This window comes from Peromyscus eremicus, chromosome 3 (genome assembly GCF_949786415.1).
Source record: "Peromyscus eremicus chromosome 3, PerEre_H2_v1, whole genome shotgun sequence".
In the NCBI taxonomy this organism is placed as follows: Eukaryota; Metazoa; Chordata; class Mammalia; order Rodentia; family Cricetidae; genus Peromyscus; species Peromyscus eremicus.
In genome coordinates this window covers 48,199,468-48,225,223 of record NC_081418.1, presented here as the reverse complement: position 1 = coordinate 48,225,223, position 25,756 = coordinate 48,199,468, and the positions used below count along the sequence as shown (strand labels likewise).

Sequence of the window (25,756 nt, the reverse complement as noted above, 5' to 3'; positions counted from 1 at the left end):
TGCTTGGTTATTCCATTGTGTAGACATACAGCTATTGGTTTATCTATTTGCCTACCGAAGAACACCATGGTTGCATCCACATTTTGGAAATTATTTTCTAAGTGATGCTATAAACATTCATGCATACATTTTTGTATGGACAGAATTTTCAGCTTATTTCATTGCAAAGGAATGATACTGGAATGCATGCTAAGACTATATTTAACTTTGTATGATAAAATGTATGAAATATGGTAAAGCTCCTCAGGGAGGGCTGGGGCCTCATGATCCTCACCCCCAGCCATGGAATGTTGGAGATCTCAGTCTCGTGTAGGTAGTGATAGCTGCTGTGTGTTCATTATTTCAAGGCCATGCCATATCTAAAAGGCAACATTTCATAGTATTCATCTGCATCCTCAGATTCTTGCAGTCTTTCCACTTCCTTTTCCTTGCTGGTCCATGGTCCTTGGGAGGGATGCTGTCTTAGTTTGGGTTTCTATTGCTGTGAAGAGATACTATGACCATGGCAACTCTTATAAAGGAAAAACACTTAATTGGGTGACTTACAGTTTTGGAGGTTTAGTCCATGATCATCATGGTGTGACATGGTGGTGTGCAGGCAGCAGGAGCTGAGAGTCCTTACATCTTGACTCACAGGCAACAGGAAGTGGTCTGTCCCATTGGGCATGGCTTGAACGTATATGAGACCTCAAAGCCCACCCTCACAGTGACACACTTCCTCAAACAAGGCCACACCTACTTCAACAAGGCCATACCTCCTAATAATGCCACTCCCTTTGGGGACCAGTTTCTTTCAAACCAGCATGGAGGATTTAGATGCTCTGTTTATTGATGAATGCCCAATGGTCACTTATTCTCAGGACTTTGACCAGTTACAAGTTTCTGCATCAACTGTTGCTCAGTCCACCAACTGGTAGATGAATGCATAATAAAAATGTGGTTCATATGCAGTGACATTCTATTCAACACTAAAGAAAAAAATATTAAATCTTCAAGGAAATGGATAGAACTGGAAAATATTCCACTGAGGAGGCCATCTGAGATCAGAAAGACAAAGACTGTATGTTCTCTCTCCTATAAAGATCCTAGCTTCAAATTTATGTTTACTGTGTCTAAGTTGGAGTGAATATCTGTAGAGCCCAGAAAGCAAGAAAGGAGCCATTTTAAAGTTGTTCTTATTGTTGAATTTTAAGAGATCTATGCTTTGAGGGTGCTATTCCTTTGTCAGGTGTGTGCTTTGCAAAGACTTGTTCCCAGTCTATGCTTTGTCTTTTCATTTTCCTAATAGTGTCTTCACAGCACTGTTCTCATATTGGTGGAGTTATGTTTTCTTTCATGTACCACAATTTTGGTATTGTGTGTAAGATATCATTGCCGGTTCAAGCTTACCTAGCTTTTCCTCTGTGTTAGTTTCTAATTTCAAAGGGATAGTTTTTTCTTTGTTGCTGCTGCATATTAGTTGTTAAAAACAAGTAAAGGAAATACTTGACACAAACCCTGTTGTTTGCCAGTAAGTCTAAGATTAGATCCTTAAGGAAATGTCACGTTTTATAAAATGTCTGCATTGTGCTCATGGGAAGCACCTTGATTCTATGTTTAGTATCTGTATTTTGATAGTTCATTCTGTTGTTCAGTGTTTCCTAGTTCATGACCTTTTATCTCCATGATTATATTTATTAGGCTCTTTAGAAACTGGTGTCTTAGTTTTACTTCCCTTTGCCTTGGCAAAATAACACTGAGAAAAGGTTGTAGTTTAGTTTAGCTTGCAGTCCCAGGTTCCAGTCGGTCATTGTGGGGACTTCACACTAGCAGGAACTTCAGACAGCCAGTCAGGTCGCATGCTCAGTCAAGAGCAGAGAGAGAATGAATGCATGAATGCTCACACTCAGCTTGATTTCTCCTTTCACACAGTCCAGGGCCCAGCCCCAGCAAATTTGCTGCTCACATTTACACTGAGTCTTCCTACTTCAATTAGCATATGTGCCACAATCCCTCCCAGATAGACGCTCAGATGACCCTGATCTAGACAGTGCATCATTGAGCCTCTCCTCCCAGGTGATTCTAGATCATGTCATGTTGACAATCACAATCACCCATCACCGTGACAACCGTTTGAAAAGCCTGGGCGACCTCTGAAGTCTTTATCTGTGTACTTTATCTGTGTCACTTTGCAGTATGGTAACTGCAAACCCCGTGCAGTTTCTGAGATGCTTTTCCCCAAGGAGTCACATGTTCTTCCCAGGATCCCTTTGAAGATAGTTGCTGGTTCTTTGAATAAATAAATGGCCCCAGTAAGCTGCAATTTCATCCTACAGGCGGTATACTGTAATAGCAGAAGTGTCAGATTAGTCAATCCTGTTTTTATTTCAAACATTGTAATACCTTTACTTCCACACTGATACCTTGTTGAACATATTGCAGTACCTTGCAGAGAATGAATTAACAGTTATGGGTCTCTTCCATTTTATTAATCCCATTATCAGTTTCATGTAGGCTGGTTATCAGAGGCAGCTCTTTGTTGCTCTGTTCCCAAGGGCCATTGCTTAGATGGCAGGGCTGCCAGCTGCAGATCCCTCTTGTTCTTATCGATTTGGTACATTATTTTATTTCCTTTAGATGAACTTTGGTGAAGCCCATTATCTGTTATCAAAGGTCTCACTTACAGTCTGCTGAAATTTGCTTGGAATATTTGTCAGTGGCCAGTATATGCTGATAATAGAATTAGCAGAAAAGTGTGGTGACTCTAGTAAGTCTGAAAGGAGAATATAGGATGGATTTGCTATCTGTAAGTGCTTTGCAGGCACTACTTAATCTTCATGATAATGTGGAGGTGGACATCATGATCTCATTCATTACATTAGGCTGTCAGGCTTTGCAGAGGAATGAAGGGCAAGCTAAGTTCACTGGGTCTATAATTATTATTGTTTTCTTAATATTTGCCAATGATAATTCAGCATCAAAATGGTATGTGAAACCTATCACAGCACCACTATCAAACGGATAACAGCTATAAACAAATGTTTAATAAACATTCATTTAAAAAACTCTCAGGAAAACACTTTGAATATCTTGCCTATCTGAAGTATTATACTTTCCAAACCTCAAGAGAGAGTGTGGGATTTGATTCCCGTTTAGAGTATGTTAACTTTCAATCAGCTTTTCAGTTCCATGTTAGAAATTCAAATGTAAGGATTGTAATAGCAAACCAACTCATGTGATTGTCTATCACAAATTTGATTAAAGTCCACTGTACTCTTATTGTGTCTGTGGCCTTCAAAATTGTTAGTAACTGCTTGCAATTTATAGTTGCATTTCTTTATAAAGTCAACCACATTCACTTAAGTTCTATGAACACTCAATTCTAGAGAGGGTTATCTAGTCATAGCAAGCTTCATTCATGGCCTGTAAACCACTTAGAAGGTGGTCTGTTGGAAATCAGGCAGCTTTGAAAGGGGCTTTACATGTGCCGAGTATGTTCCTGCAGAAACATGTGGCTGTACTCATAGCTTTTACACTCCTGGTCCTGCTCTTCTGGAATTGTTGCATTTGGCCCTGCATAGTCACAGCTTTCACTGTGAAGCTTGCTGGATAACAACAGATCAGGCTATCATCGGCCACTCCATCCCACATTTCTGCCTTCACTCTCCTGAGCTCAGTATTGAAGTTGATGAGATTCTGTATTTAAAAGCATGCCGTACTTATATATTATTTCTGTACTTATATCTTGTTTAACATACAGCTTCAACAAGTGGGTGGCTACTAGGAATAAAAGGCATATAGTATGGGCACTGCCTTGCTCTGCTTGGAAGTTGTACCATTGAGGGTGTGTTACCTGATCTTCCTGAGACTGATGGTCCTCAGCACTGTAGCAGAGAAAAGAACAAAGTAAATAGCTATTTTTATGTTAATAAAAGTTATTTTTTCCCTCAGTCTCTTTGCCATCTTTTACTTCCTTTACTCTTCCTTCCCCCTCCTCTCTGTATTTCCTGTCCCTCCTCCTCCTAGCATATGACCTTTCCTATCAGCATCTTGTTAGTTCAGTTTGGCCCTATCCACCCAGAGACTCATGTACACTGTTTCATGTCATGTTATAGATCAAAGCCCTGATAACATGACTCCAGAGAATGTTCCTTTAATACAGCACACATTATGTCATGCTTCCAGAGTGCATGTTCAGAGAAAGTCTCTTCTGGCCTGGTTGGCCTTGCTAGAGGGGGAGAATGATTTATTCAAATAGGACAATGAATGACGTCAGATACCTAGCTTTTCCTCCCAGCACTATTTTTCTCTGAACAAGTAGGCTTGGGCTGATAGCACTGTGGCTGGGTGGAGGGATGTGCCTAGATTAGCCCAGCTTTCCGGGACTCACAAAGCTTACATGAGCAATAAGTGTAGGTTCCTATCCATTGTGAATTCTCATGGGCTTTCTCAGGGCTCAGCATACCCCCAAGTTACACCAGAACAACAATATACTCAGAGACCCTGGGAAAGGGCAGCACACAAGCAATGTTTTTTTTTTTTTTAATCTCTTCAACCAAATAATTCATTAACTTGACAAATTTATTTGATTTTTTTTTGTATTGTATCTCTTGATCTTGGAAAATAGTTTTCAAGTTTCCTTAAAACTCCAAGCACCTTCTCCTATAACCTTTACCAACTTTGGTTTTTACTAGTTTGAGCAATTCAATCCCTTAGGCGGGTGTTGAGGCTACTTCTATTCCCTGGTCCTGTTTGTGGATATATATATATATATATATATATATATATATATATATATATATATATTAGAAATCATACTTGACATGTTTGATTTTAGTGCCTGGAGACTTTAGAAGTTTCTTGTTGATAAAAGAGTATTCTTGTAGATTGGTTGCTGCAGGATTAGAATTTACTGAGAATGACTAGTGCTAATGTATGCACCATTTGGCATAAATTTGAATAATGAGTTCAAGTAGTCCTAACTTCAAGTATAGAAGAAAAAAATTAATTAGTATTTCCCGTTGGCATTTTATTTCAAACATTAAATCCAGAGCATGCACACGTGAAATGGGTGATATATTTCTCAACTCACTAATTTAATCACATTCCAGATCATGAGAGATTTAAATGAGTAGCAACATGGAAAGGGTTAATGGAGTTTGGGTGAAGCCTGAGAAGGGGTCAGGGCGGGACTCATTTGGTAGAAATATGGAATTGGTGCCATAATTTCCTCAGAACTGAGGGTCACCAGCTAACTGCATAGTTTCTCCCCAGTTTCCATACTTGAATTTGTCAAAGCTCCGCCATTGCCTGGAGGCTCTTTTGCTGGTTTATACGTGGCTTACTTCTCTCCAAGTCCTCACACATATGGATATTACTGAGGATTCGTGGGAGAAACAGAACCATCAGGGCACATAGGCTATATGAGGGATTTATTATGAGATGGGACTAGCTTGTGCGATTATGTGGGACAGGTCCCACCCTATGTCACCTGCAAGCCAGAGACAGGAAAGCCTGAGATGCACAGGAACTAGTGGTGTACCTCCCAGCTTGAAGCTCACAGCCCAAGAGCTGGTGTGGAAGTAGTACTGCTGCTGTGGTAAAGTCTGTAGTCCAAACACCAGGAAACTAAGAGCTGTAACATCAGGTGACCAGAGAAGAGGTGCATCCCAGTTTAGAGAGAGAGGAGAGAGGAAGGAGAGAGGAGGGGAGGGGAGGGGGAAGGAGGAGAGGGGGAAGGAGGGGAGGGGAGGGGGAAGAAGGGGAAGGGAGGGGGAAGGAGGGGAGGGGAGGGGGAAGGAGGAGAGGGGGAAGGAGGGGAGGGGAGGGGGAAGAAGGGGAGGGGAGGGGAGGGGGAAGGAGGGGAGGGGAGGGGGAAGGAGGGGAGGGGGAAGGAGGAGAGGGGAGGGGGAAGGAGGGGAGGGGAGGGGGAAGGAGGGGAGGGGAGGGGGAAGGAAGGGAGGGGAGGGGGAAGGAGGGGAGGGGAGGGGGAAGGAGGGGAGGGGAGGGGGAGGGGGAAGGAGGGGAGGGGAGGGGGAAGGAGGAGAGGAGAGGAGAGGGGGAGGGAGGAGAGGGGAGGGGAAGGAGGGGAGGGGGAAGGAGAGAAGGGGAGGAGAGGGGGAAGGAGGGGAGGGGAGGGGAGGGGAGGGTAGTGGAGAGGAGAGGATGCTCTTTTGTTGTTTTCTGGCACTCCAAAGATTAGATGATGCCCATTACACTGGTAAAAGTGGATCTTATTTATTTAGTCAACTGATAACACTGTTCATCTTTTCTGGGCATTCTCACAGCCAGAAAGGGCATTATCACTTATTTGGGCATCCTTTAACTCAATCTAACTTGCATACATAATGTACCATAATGCTATATATGTAAAATGGAAAGGTTTTGCGATTAATTCTAAAGTAGAAATATATCTGTCACATAGTGGGTTTTTTGTTTGTTGTTGTTGTTATTGGGTTTTGTTTTGTTTTTGCAGAGCATGTACTCCTTCCTACCTTTTCTATCAGGATAACTATTGTGCTGGGTTTTGTAATGTCATTCTCTTGATGCACACATCTCTAAATCAGATAATGGCTGGGTCAGCAAACTGAATCCTCTCTCTACAACAAACAATGCAATGAATTTTAGAAGAATGCTTCCAGGGCTGCTACAAAGACTCTCTGGTCACTATCTGGCTTTGGCTTCCAAAAGAGTGCATAAGGTCCGTTCTGAGAGGATTTACGGGTTATTGTGATAAATAAGTTCTGTGAAACATTTGGCAGGTGCTGGGATGGCTTCCACTATTAAATGGAAGCGCTGTTAGGAAAAGGAAGTCTTGGCAATTTTTCTGATTTATTGTAATCTAACTCTTGGTCTCAGGAGTAGATTAAGGAAGAGCACATCTGGGAACAATAATGTTGTTATTTCCCGTGTATATTTACACACACAGATACACACACACACACACACACACACATTTGAACACACATACACTTGCATACACATGCACACTTGTGCACACACACTCGCACATCTAGCTAGTTTAGGGTTTCCCACAACCTGTCATTGGTTTGAAAGCTAGCTCTATAAGTGATATGATAGTCTTAGTGATGACCATTTTGTGCACATCTGTCTCTGGATTCTCTTGTCCTGGGATTTTTTAGCCAACGCCAGGAGATTCCCTTTGCTCACGTCCTTTGACCTTGGAGTTCCCATTTCTTCCATCTCATGCATTTTTCATCCTATAACAAAACTCAACTTTTATTGGGGTAAATAATCCAGTAGCGTCTCACTAAAGGGCATTCATTCTTTATTCATGCTTGGGCTTGTTTAATGGTATAGATTATGCAGCAAAGTCTTGCAGGTTAGTCCAGCTTGTGACCTGGGCGTGCAGCCAAAGACAGCCATAAAAATGCAGAGCAACACTAAGTCACAAATTTACTTGAAAATTATGAGGTTGTTTTCATTTATTTTGTGACTGGATTATACTGTTCCTGAGCGTGAATTCTGTAAATGGCTGTGTCCTGTTGCAGAGTCAACAGTTAGACAGGACTTTGCCAGCTGCTGCTTTGCTGCTTTCCCCTAGTAGAATTTACCTCTGAGAAATTAAAAGCATTCTGGTTGCAGATCTTTTGTACATGATCTGAGTTTCCTCTCTTGAAGTACATACAACCTTTGTCCTTAGCGTTCTTGCTTTAAAATTATTGTATTAGTTGCTGTGGTAGTTTAAATAGGAATGGCCCCCATATGTTTGGCCTATAGGAGTGGCATTATTAGGAGGTGTGGCCTTGTTGGAGTAGGTGTGGCCTTGTTGGAGGAAGTGTGTCACTCTGGGGGCAGGCATTGAGGTCTCCTATGCTCAAGCCACTCCCAGTGTGGCTCACAGTCTTCTTCTGCTGCCTGTGGATCAAGATGTAGAAGTCTCAGCTCCTTCTCCAGCACCACGTCTGCCTGCATGCTGCCATGTCCTATCACAATGATAATCAACTAAACCTCAGAAACTGCAAGCCAGCCCCAATTAGATGTTTTTATTTATAAGAGTTGCTGTGGTCATGGTGTCTCTTCACAACAATAGAAACCCTAACTAAGACAATTACTGTCTCTTTTCTTCTTCTTTTTTTCTTTTTTGCCAACTTGACACAACTAGAAAAGGAACCTCAGTTGAGAAAATGCCTCAGATTGCCTATATGAAAGTTTATAGGGCATTTTTTTTTAAAATCAATGATTGGTGTGTGATAGGGTGGTGCCAAAGCGCACTGGGCAGGTGATCCTAGATTGTATAAGAAAGGCCGCTGGGCAAGCCATGGTGAACAAATCAGGATGAAGCATTTCTCTATGGTACTGCTTCAGGACTTGCCTCCAGGTTCCTGCCTTGAGCTCCTGCTCTGACTTCCCTTGAGGATTGACTGTAATCTTCTAGGCGAAACAAATCCTTTCCCCAACTTGATTTTGGTCTTGATATTTATCACAGCAATAGAAGTCAAAGTAAGACGCTACTTTCTATTGCTGTGATAAAACACCGTGACCAAGGAAACTGAAGGGAGAGTTGGTTTTGGCTCACAGTTCCAGAGGGATAAACATTGTGGTGGAGAAGCATAACACGAGTAGCAGGAATGGTAGGAGCAGGGATTGATGAGCTCACCTCCTAATCACAGCACAAAACAGAGTTAACTGGAGGTAGCCCGTGGCCTTTCATCTCAGAGTCCATCTCCAGTGGGTGTGGAACTATCCTTTGGATCCTGTTGGGCTCTCCAGTGGGCAACAGACCTGATAATGGCTCTCCCTCCCCCAGAATCCAAAAGTAGCTAACAGTTCAGCAGGGAGGGATAGGGCCACATGAGTCCCTCACCAGTCTGTGATTGCTGTTGATAAGCTCAGTTTGTGAAGGCCCAGGATAGGCCACCTCAGGGTCTGTAAGATTACTGTAAGATTACAATCTCTGGGTCAGACCCTGAAGACCACATTTGACAGCCTTTCCCTTCTTCTGCTCTTTTATGCCCTCTGCTCCCTCTTTAGTCATGTTCCCTGAGCCTTAGAGGGGATGTTATCATTGTCCTGTTTAGTGCTGAGCTTTCAGCCATCGTTTGGTCTAGGGACCTTGGCTAGTCATGATTCTCTGCACTCCCCACTGTATAAGGCGAAGAGAAGCTTCTCTGATCATGACAGAGAATAGCGTTTGTCTGTAGGTGTAAACGGAAGTCCTCAATGCCCTTAAATTTCACAGTGGAGTGTCTTCATCTTAGTGCTGTGCTGGATGGTTGGTGGAGCTTTTCGGTTTGGAAACCAATGGTTTTTATTCTCTGACAATTTCCTTATTTTCTCATGTTCTTTAGATTTTCACACTTTGATGTTGGACTTCTTAGTCTTCTACTTTCCTGTTATGTTTTCCATATATATATATGTAGCATGAATCTTAAAGGTACTTATTAATAAAATCAAACCTGAGGCCAGGTATTGGGGTGAATGCTGGAAGATCAGAGAAGCAGAACAGGCCACAGCTACCTCACCTCGCCAGTTCCTCAGCTGATCCTGTTTCCTCAGACTGGAAGCCTCTGAGTCCTTATCCAAATGAATCTCAGCTGAACTGCTTCTCGAAAACCTGAATGCTTAACCAGCCTAGTTCCTGGTTTTCACGCCTTATATACCTTTCTGCTTTCTGCCCTCACTTCCTGGGATTAAAGGCTCACTTTCTGGGATTAAAGGCTCACTTTCTGGGATTAAAGGTATGTGTCACCATGCCTGGCTGTTTCCAGTGTGGCCTTGAACTCACAGAGATCCAGACAGATTTCTGCCTCTGGAATGCTAGGATTAAAGGCATGTGTGCCACCATTTTCTGGCCTCTATATCTAGTGTCTCTTCTGTTCTCTGGCCCCAGATAAGTTTATTAGGATGCACAAATTTTGGGGAACACAATATCACCATCTATCTATCTATCTATCTATCTATCTATCTATCTATCTATCTATCTATCTATCTATCTATATTTATTTATTTATCTTTTATCTTAACTCTATCTCCTGGCATTTTGACTGAGATCTGTATTTTTATTCCAGGAAATTTCAATTTTCAAAGTGTTTAGTATATTTGGTTATTTTCTATGTGAGGCCTTGTCCCCTCAAACTCTTCATCTTCTTCAAACATCATCAAGTCATACTTCAGTGTCACAGATGGACCCATTTTCTCAAAACTTTGCAATTATTTGAAAGATAGTATTTTTAGAGCTTTTTCATTATTACATTTTGCATTTTATTTCATCTTCTATTTTACTCTCTAGCTTCTATGTTAGACAGATGTCCCAGTTTTCTGATCATTTTCCACATTTCTGCTCATTGTTAAACAAGAGAGACAAGGCTGGAGAGAGGGCTGGTGGCTAAGAACACTTACTGCTCTTACAGAGGATCTGGCTTTGGTTTCCAGTGCATACTTTGGGTAGCCTACAACTTCAGCTCCCGGGCACCCAATGACCTCTGCTTGTCTCTTCAAGCACCCACATTCATGTATACATACTCATGCAAAGACATACAACTCTATACATAATTAAAATAAAAATTAATATATCTTTAAAAAAAAACTATAAGCAAGAGATGTACAACTGACCAGGAGTGCTAAGATTCTTGGTAAAGGTTTTGGACTTCAAGCTTCTTTAATGAACTAGGCAAATTGATCCTTGAGAATTCCAAGTCGGTGCTCCCATTAGGTTCAGATGAGGAGAGCTCCGGCTTCAGCATGCCCTGCTGTGGCCCTTTTCAGCTTAGCCCTGCTTCCTGGATTATGTCAGTGCTGAGGGAAAGGCTTCACTTATTACTGCTTCCCTTGACTAGGCTTTAGGGTCTCACAGTTCTAGGTAGCCGTAGCCTGTTCTTTGGATGTTTACAGGTCTCTTCCTCTGATCTAGTCTCGAAGGGACAGTTCTTAGTGTGGATGCAAGCAAGCCCTGGTACAGGGAACTGTTTGCATGAGCTTTGGAGAATCCTGAGGTGTGTTCTGGTTTATCCACATGTCAAGGGCCTCAGTGTTCTGAATAGAGCATGTGATGGAAAGAGAAGGGGTCTCTGACTTTGGGCCTCTGACACCCTGCTTTGTTCCAGTACTCCAGAATTCTGATTCTGACACCTTCAGGCATCAGCAAAGGTCTATTTGCAAAGTAGGAAAGTGTACCCTACGCTCACAATTTTGGAACTATATGTTAAAACTATGACTATAGAGGTATATGAAATTCAAGTGTGATGTTCCTGCCTTGGACCTTAACAAGTGTTGGGGGCAGGTCTGCCACTGTGTTAACACATTGCCCCATGGGTTTATCAGATTTCAAAAGAGTCGTTCTTTACGCCAAGACTGTAGATACCTTGATGCCAGATTTTGGCAAGCCCCATGAGGGGATGAAGTTCCAGGTCACTGTACTCTGCAAATTTCCAGTTATTAACCATTTTCTAGATAGTAACTGTGCCTAACATGAGGGAGTAATAGGGATCTAGTTATCTAACACACAGCACTCCAACTTCAGCTGCCCTATTCCACTCAGTTTCTAACATTCCTGGTGGTGCTTAACGCAAGCCCTTGGAGGAGTCTCCCTTTCCTTCTCCTCCTTTTCTTTCCCCTCTCCTCCCCTCTCCTTTTTTCAGAAAGAATTCTAAACTTCTTGGAGTTGAGAGAGTTTTAGATTTGTTGGTGTTCATACTGTGATTTAATTATGACATAACCCTTTAGATAGGGTCTCTTGATATAGAGAAAATCCTTTCATAATATGCTGAAAGTTTGGAGGCCCAAAGCATTCGCATGTGTTTAATTTCAAATAGCTTCAGATAAAGCCAAAGGCAAGAATGAAAAATTTCAAATGCCCAGGAGGCAGTTGAGTTCTGTCTCTCGTAAATACTGTTTATCTCCGTGATATGAGCTTCCATCCAAACTTGAAGTTCTTTCTCTGTTTTCTATTGCGCTTTTAGTTCTCTTTGATATTCTTTCAAAAAGTTATTAGGAGATTTAATTTACATAATGAAAACTAATGAAAGACAACAAGATGAAAATAAGAATTAAACTCAGAGGATACAGTTAAATGCATGGAAATATACAAAAAATTAAAAATTCTTTCATCAGGAAATTTTCCAATAATTAAGTTGCAGTAACTTATCAACACTTTATTTAGAATCTAAAAATCATGTTTGATTGGATGAGATCCAACCATTTATGAGAAATCTTCAATTCCTGAATATGTTGAGCTGGAATTCCTGTTTAAATTTACCTCCAGGTGCATTTGTCTTCTGTGAGTGATGAAGGAAGATATGCCATGGGATTCCATCCTTGCATATTTCTGTATATTTTCCCTGTTTTGTGTCTATCTTACACTTTTAGTGATAGACTCTGAGGGACCCTGGCTAAGTCACTAATCTTTGTTCCACTTCTTGTTTCTGTATTCTCCTTGATAATACATCCTATTTTTTTTTAGTCTTAAAATTACATTTTTACTATAGTCATTAACATTTTTTGAGGAAAGAGAAGTTTGCTAAATCTGTCATTTTATTCAAGAAGACAGCTTTTCCTTTTTCTTTTGCTTAGTTAGAAACTGTAAATTCTAACGAATATATATATATATATATATATATATATATATATATATTCATATATATCCCATTATGTAGAATCGCTATTCGTTGGCATTTACTGAAGGTAGAGTCTCCAAGATGATCAGAAGATGAATCCAAACAGTTGCAGGGACACTAAGGCTCAGGCCAGAGACATTCTTTGTACTATTCTTAACTGAAATGGAGGAAACTTTGAAATGAAGTTTGGCAGCTGGTTATTAATAATGCAAAAGGAAGGTGTTCATTTCCCACAAGTTTCTGGTTTCTTCTTATCACATAAGCCCCGAATCAAGGTGACTGTGACATTTTTTCAGTACAGTTATTTTTTTCTCATTTGCAGAAAGAGTGGAAATGACTTTTTCTTAAACAAGGGTATATAATCATGGAACTTCTAACACTAGCTGACCCTTGTAGTAGAATGATACCATTTTCTAATGGAAGATGTCCAAAAGGTGGTGAAGAAGAACCAACATTGATGGTTTAATCCAATTTTAAATATGGTGTGAAATTTCATCATTACAAAATTCTGCAAATACCTTGTCTAAACACAGTAGTTTTCAGGCCAAGGCTAAAAGGGATTGAGTAATGTCTGAGAAAGAACAAAGAGCTAAGCTGAACAGTTCTCAAGTCCAAAACAGTGCCGGAAGTAGAGGCCATGTGTGGCTGTGGACACTTCCTCCTGCACACTGCTACCTTCTGAGAGTGCACCTGACCACTGAGCACAACCTTGCGGTGAAGTGGCTTCTCCAATAGCTAAGCATCATTTAGTCAAATACAGTTATTTTCAGTCACCCATTTCAACAGTCGGCAAAAGCAGTCGATTGTCCATGTAGTGGACATGAGTTACACATCTTTGAAAAACAGCTTTTCTAGTTGTTCCTGGTGGATTCTCAACCATAAACATTCATTATCTAACTATAGTTTAAAATACCTGTAATTAGGGTACATTGGTTAGTTTATATTCAGACAAGAGTAACTCCAGGTATTGATAACTGAAGGAGATCAGAGGTATTGGAAGGCATATTCTTAATTTCTCTGAAGTTTATCTCCAAATATAAGAAAATAGTTAAGTATTGATTGAGTTTTACTTCTTCAGATTTGAAATTAAGAGGAAGTATTTTGCATATCAGAAAGATTTCCATGTAAACTGCCTGAATTATAGCTATATTCAGTTTCCACAACTTTTGACTCACTTCTATACCTAGACCAAAACCTGTGTCTTTCCTCACCATTCTCCAACTATTAAAACATTATTTAACTCTTAGCTTGGCGGGTCACCATAGTTGGATTTATCTGATAGTATAGCTGAGGACGGTTTCCTTCCTTTGTTTGCTTGCTTGTTTTAAGGCCGTCTCACTCTGTGGCTCACCCTGGAATTTTCTGTGTCACCCAGACTGGGCTGTAATTTGTGACTCAGCCTGTGCTGTGCTGGTGTTAAAGCACAGCATGCCTGGAGGATCCCCTTCAGGAGTGCCTTAAAGTGGTGCTTGTTCTTCCTTTCCATTCCCTTTCCCCAATGTCTGGGTACCACTCTAAAACATCTTAATGCTTCTCTTTACTGTCAAAAAGGAGGAAGCTGTAGTCATCCAAGGTTATCCTCCCAAACATACGGCACGCAGAGGCATCTTCAACTCCTACTTATTGACCCCCTCACTTAGCTTTCTTGAAGAACAACCAGAAGTGAGTTGGAACCCCACACATGGTCTTTATTTTTCCGCTTCTACTTTTGTCTACCCCTCAAAAACGATGTGTGTTGTAAAGGCACACTTTACTCTTTCACGTTTGAAGGAGTGCTAATTCATCGTCTTTCTTTTTACACACATGTTTTGAGTACCTACCATTTCTCTACCATGCATGGAGAGTAACAAGGCTTTATCCTTGATGCATAAGTATTCATACTTACCCACAGGCTTACAGAGTCCAACAAGGTGATGGATGCTCCAAAGATTGATGTATGCAGGACTTGAGGAACCTTCAGGAAGGAAGAAGTGGTATTGATCTGTTCTCCCTAGTGGAAATCAATCCAGGGAACAATGTTGAGGAAGGGGCTGTTTCTTATTCTTGAGACCATTCCTGCTTTTCCAGATAAAAGACCAAAGGGGGTTTTTATGCTTCAGAGAATACCATTAGTATAAATTATGTCATACTTACAATTTTATTTATTTATTCATTTATTTATTCATTTATTTATTTATTTATTTTATTCATTCGTTCCTTTACTACTTTGAGAGTTACTCAAGACATTTTTATATATTTAAATGTATATTATCCTGTTTTTAATTTTTTATAACCCCTGACTTTATAATTTTATTTGTTTATTGTTAAGCTTTAAAACTAAATTTAATCCATGAAAGACTTGAAAACAGTGAACACCACAGTCATATAGTTGATTTCTACTTTCTTGCTGATGGATTTGACATATTTGTGTTAAGTCATGGATCTAATATTGCAACTGTACTTTAAAATAAGAAGTGTGGACTTTTTTGTTTTGGGAAGGGGAATATTTTTTCAGTATTTCAGAAATCACAATGTTTATATTTGAAGTAGGAAGGTCTGCCCACTAAAACCAGTGTGTAGCATCTTGTTACCTAAACAGAATATCTAAGTAAGTAGATAATTAGACTTCTCCTTAACCTTACCCAAGGTCTTGATGGTACCACACTTAATGCTGAATTGCTTTAAAATTACTTTGGTTTATGACAACTTATCTTCAAGGATCTTTTCTTCCTAGGTCCTCCTGCTTACTCCTTCCTCCTTTCCCTCCTCCTTCAGTTTTAGGTATTTAATTCTGCTGTTACCCATCAGGCAGCAGCAGTATTTGAATAGCTTCCGTTTTAGAAATAGCAAGCTGTTGCAAATGTGCCAAAAGACGAAGCTAGTGTGTTCAGGAGGGGAGAGGGTGAGTGTCCAGAATCCTGAATGATTAATTACTTCCTCAGGCTATGCCTTCATGCTGTCCATTGCAAATGCGGGGCATTTATTATCAGCTGGCAGTGAGCAGCTGCCTATTTCTCCAGTCCTATTGTTACTGTGATATTAGACAGTATATTTCATATCAGGGCCATGGAGGTAAAATCCAGGTGGCGGGGACCACATGAGTCAAACAGGGCAAATATATGGCACCTGCTGGGAAGGAGAAGAAGCTCCTGGAGACCACCGAGGGGGTTTTATAGAGCGTATACTTACTTCTATTCATGCTTGTATCCAGATTTCCATAAAGCCTGTAAGATTCTTTCTACCCATGAAAAACATATTTAAGTCAGTCTAAAGACCAGATATGTTATTTTAGATGTTCTGTTTTCCTTCTTCCTCAGCCATCCCTCTGGGTATTCTAGTTGTTCGTGGAGACTGTGATTTGGAGACTTGCCGTATGTACATAGATCGCCTACAGGAGGTAAGTTGATTTGTTATTTATTCTCTTTAGATTTTCCCTCAAGTAAGAAATTACAACTCTGTACACATATGCGTATATGCATGTGTGTGTGTGTATTTCTGAAATGACGCATGTGATGAGGAAGTGGCACTGTGGCCTTGTCTGTCGAGCGTATACCCTCCCAACTCTACCAGTGGTTCCCTCTGCCGGTTGCTGTGAGAGGACCGAATGATTAACTACAGGTGCTGATGCCCGGGTGTATTCCATGGCTATCATCTAGCTTGGAAATACTGCCTTTTTGCCAGGCTACATAGCTCTATACTTATAGTTATTCAAAATTTCATAAGAGCTAATAAATAGTGAAAGAACATGGAGATTTGAAGCTACTTGATGTTTTGAGTCTAGCACAGACTTCTGTCAGAGACAGATTTTGTTTTTTAAATGAAACTTCTTCCACAGGAAAAAGAAACTTATCCATGGAGATATATCAGAACCAAATAGATGATTTGTTGGCCTGTAAATTTTCCCTTAGTCTGGTCTTGCCACTGAAAAACAGGAAGGGATCAATCTCATAGATGACCTTCTCATGAGTTTGACCTGAGCCAGCAAAGTCAAGAGACCCAAACTCATCATTACAATTACTGTTGGTTGTTTTGGCAAAATTGTGTATATGTAGGTGTGGCAGGTAGGGGTGGGCAGCTATCTCCATCCCAGGAGTGGTAGAAGCATAAACATTTCTCTCCATCACTGCTTCCAGATGAAGGACTCCCATTCTCATTAGATTATCTTTCCTCAAATGGTGCTAATTGAAATAGTTGTATTTGAAAACTAATAGGCGATTTGAAGGATTCTCCTAGAGGAACATCTCTGTTCCATTTAATACATAATACATGACCAAATAAACCTAAATGAATTGTAAATAAAGCTGATGTATAGTTTTTAAATCCTGCTAACTTGTGGTCACTTATCTTTGAACATTATATTTCCCTAGAAATGAATTTGAGTAGGAAGCACATACTGATGGTTCTAAAAATTAATTTCATCCGTAAAATTCTTAAGGGTATAGGTATAATTATGGACCAAAATATATTTAGGGGTAAATGCCAAAATTTGAACACCAGTGTGAATTAGAAAGTCAGTAAATTTTATAGTTGTGGCTTTGTTTAGCTATTTTTAGTGTGGGTGACTACTTAAAGAATAAAACATCTGTGAACATTTAGCATGCAACTTGGGTCCTAATCTAAATTTAAATAACCTATAGTTTCTCAGTTTTCAAAGTAATACTTCATTTTACTGTGGACTGTTATACATTAAACCTTAGTAAAAACGGGGTGGGGATTTATAGACTGAGGAGTTGACTCAGTAGTTAAGAACCTTTGCTGCTCTTCCAGAGGACTGTGTTCAGATCCCACCATCAATGTGGTATGGCTCTCAATCACCTGTAACTCCAGATCCAAGAGATCTGACATCATTTCTAATTTCCATGAGCACACATGTGTGTGCATACACACAAAGACATACATACATACATACATGTAAATACAAATAAAATAAAATCTTCTTTAAAAGGGACTCATAACTAATACTATATCTTCTTTCATTTTAAAGAACATTTAATACTCAAGTGATTTAGCCTTACTGCCCAGTGGCAAAACACTTAGCTAATTAGTTGGCTTTGTCGAAAATCAACTTACCCAAGTTATTGGCATGCTTATCGCACTAATATTCAACTAAAAGTAGATTTAGTAGGGAAAAAATGATCTCAATAAGTAAAGAGAAGTTTCAAAGGTGACGTGGGCATGGAGCCAGATGACAAACCCTTTGGGAAGCAGGTGTAAGGACAGAGGTACCCAAGACTGCTGACATCTGTACAGAGGATTAGCATACTCATTAGCAAGGATGCCTGAGGCTTATGATAGTGGTGACAACTTAGTTATCAAACTTTATAAAGGGGGGTCTGTCTTCAGAATCAGCTGTCAAAAGCCCATTTTCTTTCACATCTGTCAACCTGCCTGTTGTGATGACATGGACATGGTCAGTGGTTACTTTTTCTTGATTGATGTTTACGAATACTCCTGTTTGCCAAGAATCTTTTAAGTGTATGGTAATATATATGTTTAGTACAAGATAAATTCTAGGCATTTAAGGTTGCCCAAGAAGATTTCTCTATAAGCCAGAGAGTTTAGATGCAAATGAAACTGGATTTCCATTTATTATAACAAAACCGCTAGTTGGATATCACTAACCTATAAACCCCCTGAGTGGTAAAACACAAATGACCCATCTTCTCTCAATCAAAGTTAGTGTGATATTATTGTTTCTGGCATGAACTTCATTGGCCAACCTTGATGAATGAAGAAACCTCTCAGATAAACATGGTGATATTGAATTGGGAGTTCAGTTGGTAGAAATGTGGAATGGCTGTTCAAGCTAACTGTAAAGTATGGATTTTTTCCCCCTCTCTCCTTTTTTTCATTAGGACTTGCAGTCAGTTTCTTCTGAGTCACAGAGAGTTCATTACCAGGTAACTCATAATTGCTTCTACTTGTTCCTTTTTTTTCCCAGATAGTCGAATTCCCTCTTTTACTGCATGTACAATTTAGAGTCCACATATTATCCTGGGATAGGCTTAATCCATAGAGAACCACATGAAGTTGTTATTCTGATTATTTTGCATTTTCCAGATTTTGTACTGATGTAGTCTAGTACAAATCTAGACTGTAGACACTCTCTCAGATAATTTGGAAAAAATGATAAAAATGAAGTGTTTTTAATTATATATATACCAGCAAATCTTAACTCAAGCTAGCTCAGCAGAGAATGTGCATATTGGGTCTTATAAGCACAACATTAGATCAAGGTGGGCTTTACATATCAGTCAGTTATGGTTTATGTTCCATTTGTCTGCTGATCTTTCTGATTTGTTCTTTTTCTAACAATTTCACCCTGGGCTAGATTCTATCCTGGTTCCAGGTGGCTTCCCTCACACCCAGAGAAGAGATACCCTGCTTCCTATAGAGTTGATCCAAAGTTCTCTAATGTAACAGGCTTCTCCCATTCTTGTCTTCTGGATGGAAATCTGATAGGCTCTTATCTTTGGGCTCTTACCTGCCCTCATCAGGAGAACCTCAGTTGTCCTCGCCCCACTTTGGAAGTGCAGTTTCTTCCCTTCTCTCTGACCTTCTTGTGCTGCCCACATCTCCTTATCCATCATTTCATCTACCCAGTTTCTCAGACATGGTGTAGGTTTGATGCATAGTTTTCACCCAGATTGTAAGACAAGCCTACAATTCTCTCTGATTGCCCCTACTTCTCTTAGAAGCCATTTGTCCTTCCATGCTAGGAGGGCTGTATGAGAGTCATAACTTTCCAACAACTTCTCCAAATAAAATCTCTGTAGATCATTTTATGTCTCCATATGACAGGGGACTTAAAATGTTGAGTTGGTCACATAATGAGGACACATCAGGAGAAATGCATTTAATTGTGTGGCTACCACAGAGTGCACTTACACAAACTTAGGTAGTATGGCACCAGTGACATCAGGAGATACAATCTATGAGACCACCATGTGTATACAGTCCTTTGCTGACCATTGTCATGAAATACTGTGGCTGTGAAAGCCCTCATCTAGCTCACTTGGGTTTAAGTGTCTATTTTTCTGTACTCAAATAATTATAGTATGCCATCTCTTTTATAAAAACAATAACAACTACAGTTTAAAGAAGACCTTGAAATGGCCTGAGTAGCAGTCTTTCCCTGTTAAGATCTACTCTGTACCCTCAGCCAAGGCAGCACGTTTATCTTTAGACTAAAAGACAGGGATGGCCTTGGTGTTTTTATTTCTATGTTTATGTCTCTCACATGTTCTACTATTCCAGAATACTCAGTCACATCTGGCTGTGACTGAAAGGAGAAGTCACTTAAGGTGACCCAAAGATAACAAACCACTGAATCACTCTAGGATGCTTTATATCAACATTTTAAAGGAAAATTTATCAGCTTTTATAGACTGGAGCCGGTAGCTAACAGTTGGTATCTGGAATTAGACTGAAGAAAATCTATTGTTTTAACAAAGGTTTAAACTTTTCCTCCTGAAAATTTTGAACTTTTGCAATTTTGCCAAAATACTTTAAGCACTGATCCTAACTAGTTTTATGAAACTCATGTACTAATAAGCTGAACTGTCATGCAAGCTATTGTCATTTTGATGGAAGACTGTTGAACATGCATCTTTTTTAACCATGACTCCTTATGTCACTTTGTATCCACCCGGATTAGGAGATAAGTGACACTGAAGAGTATGATAGGGATATTTGTCTCATTTCCTGTTAAGTAGTGACAACATGGAAAATATTAATGACTTTTTTCCAAAGTATTTTTGTACTTTTTGATGAGTTACAGTCAACTCAGACTTTGGTGTCAACATTGCCATGATATAAATGTCACATCAAAAGCTTCTGTACATTGAGCATACAGAATAACAAGGATAGTGATCAAGGATGAGTATCAGACCATCACCAACCTCCCCCTTATCATGCTGAAATGAAGGAACAAAGAGTAATCAGGGGCCTTTGGGTAATAAAGAAGCCCAGGATCTTCTCTTTACATGCATGCGTGTGTGTGTGTGTGTGTGTGTGTGTGTGTGTGTGTGTGTGTGTTACATGTGTGCATCTAGAAGAGACAGAGAGACATATACAGAGAGAGAATATTCTAGAATTACTCTAGCACAAAGAGGGGTCTCCCAAATAGCAAAGGTGAGCAGGTGGAGTCAAGGGGCTGCAGGAAATAAACCTTCACACTTTATTGGGATTATCAGGGGAGGAGTGCATTAGAAGGACCATACTGATCTTGATGAGTCTGTAAGAATCCAAGAACTTTGGTGAGCAGTTTTAAGTTGGAAATATGAATAGTAAAGCCCACTCAAAATCCCCACCTTGGAGATAAAAAATGTGGAGAATCCTGAGCAAACGAATGGAACTTAGGCCTGCTGGGTTGGAGGAGATCATCTGGGACGAGCTTAGATAATAAAGAGGTCTCACTGCCGTTCTGTGTGTCCTCACCAGCAAGTGGGGAGAATGATCAGTCTCAAAGAGCCATGGAAACCAACCCTAGCCTCAGAGTGCTGGGTGAGGAGAAGGTGGCGCCTAAGAGCCAAGCACAGACTGCTTGGAAGAGCGAAGAAGAGGGAAGAGTGCCAGGTGCCCTTGAGCAGTCTGCTGACTTCTGCATCTTCCCAAAGTGCAGATAAAACATACCGGTGTTGGTGCCACTCTCTTTTATGTAGAACATGACAAAACCACCCGATGGGAAATTCAATACTAAATTTTGTTTCCTAACCCAGAAGCTGTAACATCAGGATATCTGGACTGTCTCAGTGGGAGTTGGTGACGTAGGAGAATAAGCTTTAGGAAACAGGACTGCAAAATGTCTTAACTCCTCTCTGATGAACTTTACTATATATGCAAGGGGGAATGAATAAACACCAGTAAGTTAAAACAACTTGGCAGATTCTTGTCAGCCCACTGATGGCTAGCTGGGGTTTTAGTTGACTTTTTTTTTTAAGTCAGGAAAACAAACAACAAAACAAAACAGACCCTCAGAGATGTACATGTGCCCAAGATGCCCTGTTAGTGAGCCACATGGTGGCTCCTGCTGCCTACACAAATCCCTGTTTCCTTGATTTCGTGTCTTCCTTATCCAAGGCTGCAATGAACGGGCAGCAAAGCATGGGGGCTCAGAAAATGACCCCTTGCATTAACCTAACAAGGCAGCGTGGGTCACATAAGAACGTGCTGGCTGTTTATGATCTGCTGAAAGGTCCAGCATACACATCTCTGGTGCCAAAATACAAAAAGCCCTTTCACGCTAATGGCATCTGGTGTAACTGCTAACTGCCAAATAGACTGTGTCCATGTTCATATCTTCTTCAGATTGGCAAATAAGCTGGAATTGATAAATAAATTAGACTTTATTTGATAAACAATGCTTCCTGAGGCCATCTGTCATAAGATAACTCCTTCTCCCCCCATCTTGTTTTAGAAATAATGTCCATTTTAAACCCAAGTCATGAAGTGAAGAGGGGATGGATTGTTTTGGTCTAAACTGAAACTAGTTTGAAAGTTAGAATTAATTTATCGGAACCCAGAAAAAAGGCAGAGCTCGGGAAGGAACTTCTGTTTGAAGTTTGTTTTCCTTTCATGTAGATGTATGAGTGCCTGCATGTGTACCAGGTGTGTACATGGTACTCTAGGAATTGATGATTCAACTATTGTCATGATTCTTAATTAAGGATGATTTTTGGTCCCAATATGAGACATCTGGCAATGCCTGTAGATATTTCTTGGAATCTGTTGAGTGGAAGCCAATGGCATCACTAAATATATATGAATACAAAGCAGGGGCGTCTCCTACAGCAATGAATTACCTATCCTCAAATGTCAGCAGTATAGAGCCCAAGACTCTCTGAGGGACATGAGGAGGCTCTGTGGCAGGTGTGAAGTCTGGGTGAGGAAGGAAGAAGGAGAAAGGAAGAGGAACTGGAAGAAATACAGCCAGGAAGAATAAAAACAGCTATAACTCTGGCCGGGCATGTTAAAGCCAAGTGTACTTGGGGTTTCAGAAACGTTTTTATGTATGATCTAAGTCTCAGCGTTTCTCCAGGAAGGCCCTGTGGACCTTTGAATATTATCAATTTCACTTGAGAAATTTTAGTGATGATAGCATTCAATAGTAAGTGCAAAATGGATTTGTCCAAGTGATTCCTTTATCTATGAACCAACTAGCTTAAAAGAAAATTATGAAAATTTCAGGAAAACAGATGGAACTGGGAAATATTATATTAAGTAAGGTAACCAATGCTCAGAGAGACAAGTACTGTTTGTTCTTCCTTGTATGTAGATAGTAGCTTCTAGTTGCTAAATCAGTGTGCCTGGGCAGGAGTAAACATGGGTAAAGGCCAGGAAACTAGAAATGGGTGTGGGAGAAGAAGTTCTAAGGGAAGGAAGTGGGGAAAAATAGAACAAAGTGGAAGGGTGGAGCACTGAAACCAAAGGGGTACAGTGAGGAGTAGAGAGATGAGAAGGGAGAGGAGCTAGAAGAATCAACCAAAATAAAATATGCACGAAAATGCAATCTAGAAACAAGTTCCCTTGTAAGTTGGTTTTAAATAAATACATAAAATTAAAATATTTTTAAAAAGAGAAAGTGAATAAATAGATGATGGAGAATAAAGAGTGGATGGGTAAGAAATGTTTAAGAGAAAGATGATCATGGACTGGACCTTATTAAATGAAGCAGTGATTCTCAGCTCAAATGACTTCTGTTCAGTTTTTATGAAAGACAAATTTCATTCACACTGAAGGTATAGTTAAATGCTAGGTGAATATTGCCTAATTGAATAACCTACTGGAGTGTATAACAGGGATGCTGTGTGCATTAGTTATGCATAATTGAATATAAATTAAGAACAGCTTTTGCATATGCTTGCCAAGTAGTAGTTCAGAGAAGAACTATATTAATCATATCTAATTAATTCTAGGTGGCTTTCAGAAACACATGAACACCGATGCATTTCTATGACATTAAATCCTGCCTGAGAACTAATACCTAGCCCCTTGTTTTCTCACTTTTTTTTTTTTTTGCTCGAATTGGAGTCATTGTCCACATTGCATTGGTGGACAGCCATGAATCCAGCATGCCTGTCTGCCAGGCACTTGGTGAGGGCATGGTGAGGTCTTTACCTGATGGAAATGCATTGCCCACAATGGACTGATCATGAAAGTTGTGTGAAGCCAAAACTGCAGTTTCTTCAGTGTTACGCTCCTCTAGCATCACTGTCACTCAGGTGTCTTCTGATTGTCTGTCTGAGTAAAAGAGAAGAATTGCACTCCTTCCCATGAGGTCATCGTTTACTAAGAACATCCAATAGAAGCTGTTTCAGGACCATGGCTTAAGTTGTAAAGTCCTCTTTGGCAACATACTTCCCTCATTCTTGCTCCATTTTTCACCCTTCCAACATTTATTTGTCTTTGATATCATCAAGGTTCTTTTAAGTTTCCTGGGCTTTCCTAAGTGAGCCATTCATATTGTGTTGTCTACGAAGGTGCATAATCCTGGCTTCTGTTAGTTTATAAACTGCACACACAGCCAGAATCAGGCTTAGCTTCACCTCCCTCCCTCATATACTCCATAGGATAGCACTCGGTTGGTGTGATGCCTTCCCTACCTTCCTGGTGTCTATATAGAATTAAATCCATTAGATGGATGCATAAATATACATATGCAAGTTTATTGTTAGAAGAAAGTGAATTTACATTCCTTGTGCACTCACTATGCATATTACAGCACAACTGTTTTTGTCATATGGCCTATTTCTCATAATAGTGTACCATTGCTGTTATGCCTTGCTAATAAATGAACTAGCTCATTCTTTGCTTTCCATCGTGTATTTCTGCCCTTTCTGGATAAACATTTCAGTGATAGACAGGTCTCACATTGTTTTGTGAAAAATATTATAATAAACATCAAGATGAACATATAACAAGATCACATGTTAAAAACTTGCTAAATTTGGCCATATTACATACTTGTACATACTTGTACAGCCCCTAAGCATAATACTATCCAGAAAGTATAGTAGATAGAACTCTCTTTCAATGAATGTGGTCAGTTCCTTTCCTCTGGGCATGCTTCCTTTGTGAATTCATTGATCACCATATTCTATGGGACTCTCAAGCAGCAGGGTCCATGCAATAGAAAATGGACAGGGAATGCGACTTCAGAATTTGAGAGGGAAGGATCTTAGTTACCAGGAGTGATTTGTCTGACAAGAAGCAAAGAAGATTAAGTTGACCATTAATAATGGCTGAATCTGTGGCAAAACGTTAGGTAGTAGTAGAAGGAAAGTCTTCATACCCATTAGGATCCTTCTAGATTTTTTTGTCTCCAGATTTTGCTTAAACTGTCTAGGGAGTTCTCTTTCAGATGTGACAATTTTCCCAACTCTCAAAACTTCAAATAGCTCTAAGTCTCCAGGAAGCTAAAAAGTACCACGTAAGATTACAGACTCTCAAGGAAAAGAGGTCTATGGGCTCCATCACTTGGTAAGTGGAGGTCTGTAAATAGTTTACTTAAATTATCCAAAGAGTAATTCTTGATGTATTTCAGTACTTCAAGCCATGGTTCTTCATTTCTGGCCAGATCTTGGGTGTAAATTGAGGTTCAGACAGAGCAGCAGTATGAATGGCAGGAGAGGTGGGTGGGGGTAAGATTGTGCAGCCTTCTTAATAACAAAGTGAGTATCCTGCACATGAACCTTAAAAATCAACCTATTTAATGAGATGTACCTCATTAAATGTACATATTGCTGAGAGATCATTTCCCCATTAAAAAATATTCATTATATGGACTAGTAATAACCCCAAATAGCCTCCATTTTATTTCATTTAGAGCCATCAAAGGATGTATATGTAAATCCAGGTTTTTGGAAAACTAAAAGGAAAATAATTGGGGGCACAGGGAGGGTGCTCCCTGTTAAAGAAATAAGATAAGTCACCAGCCTTTGAAATTCTCCAGAGATGATTGGATATTTTCTAGATAGCTGTCGTTTGCCATCTTTCAATGCTAGATAATGGAGATGGTTCAGTGCAGAAGATGTAGGTGGAGGACCAAGAGAAGAAGGGAGGAACCGAGGAGGGAAAGAGTCAGCAGCTGCCTGTCCTCCTTGATGCCTTGTCAGTCAGCTCAGTAGAACTGGACCAGATGGTTCTGGATGGTGTCTGTTGGCACGGCCCAGTCATCCATCTGCACCAGAACTGTTTGAAATCTGCTGCCTCAGACCAAAGAC

General features: G+C 40.1%; 1 protein-coding gene across 1 annotated transcript in view; it reads left to right on the top strand.

The window, feature by feature from the left end:
- Dgki (diacylglycerol kinase iota) overlaps positions 1–25,756 on the top strand; it is a 391,316-nt gene that overhangs the window by 312,165 nt on the left and 53,395 nt on the right. Inside the window, exons 22-24 of the mRNA XM_059257016.1 lie at positions 15,851–15,930; positions 18,389–18,433; positions 21,615–21,792. Of these exons, the coding sequence (XP_059112999.1) occupies positions 15,851–15,930; positions 18,389–18,433; positions 21,615–21,792 (303 nt within the window). The remainder of the gene's footprint in view (positions 1–15,850; positions 15,931–18,388; positions 18,434–21,614; positions 21,793–25,756) is intronic.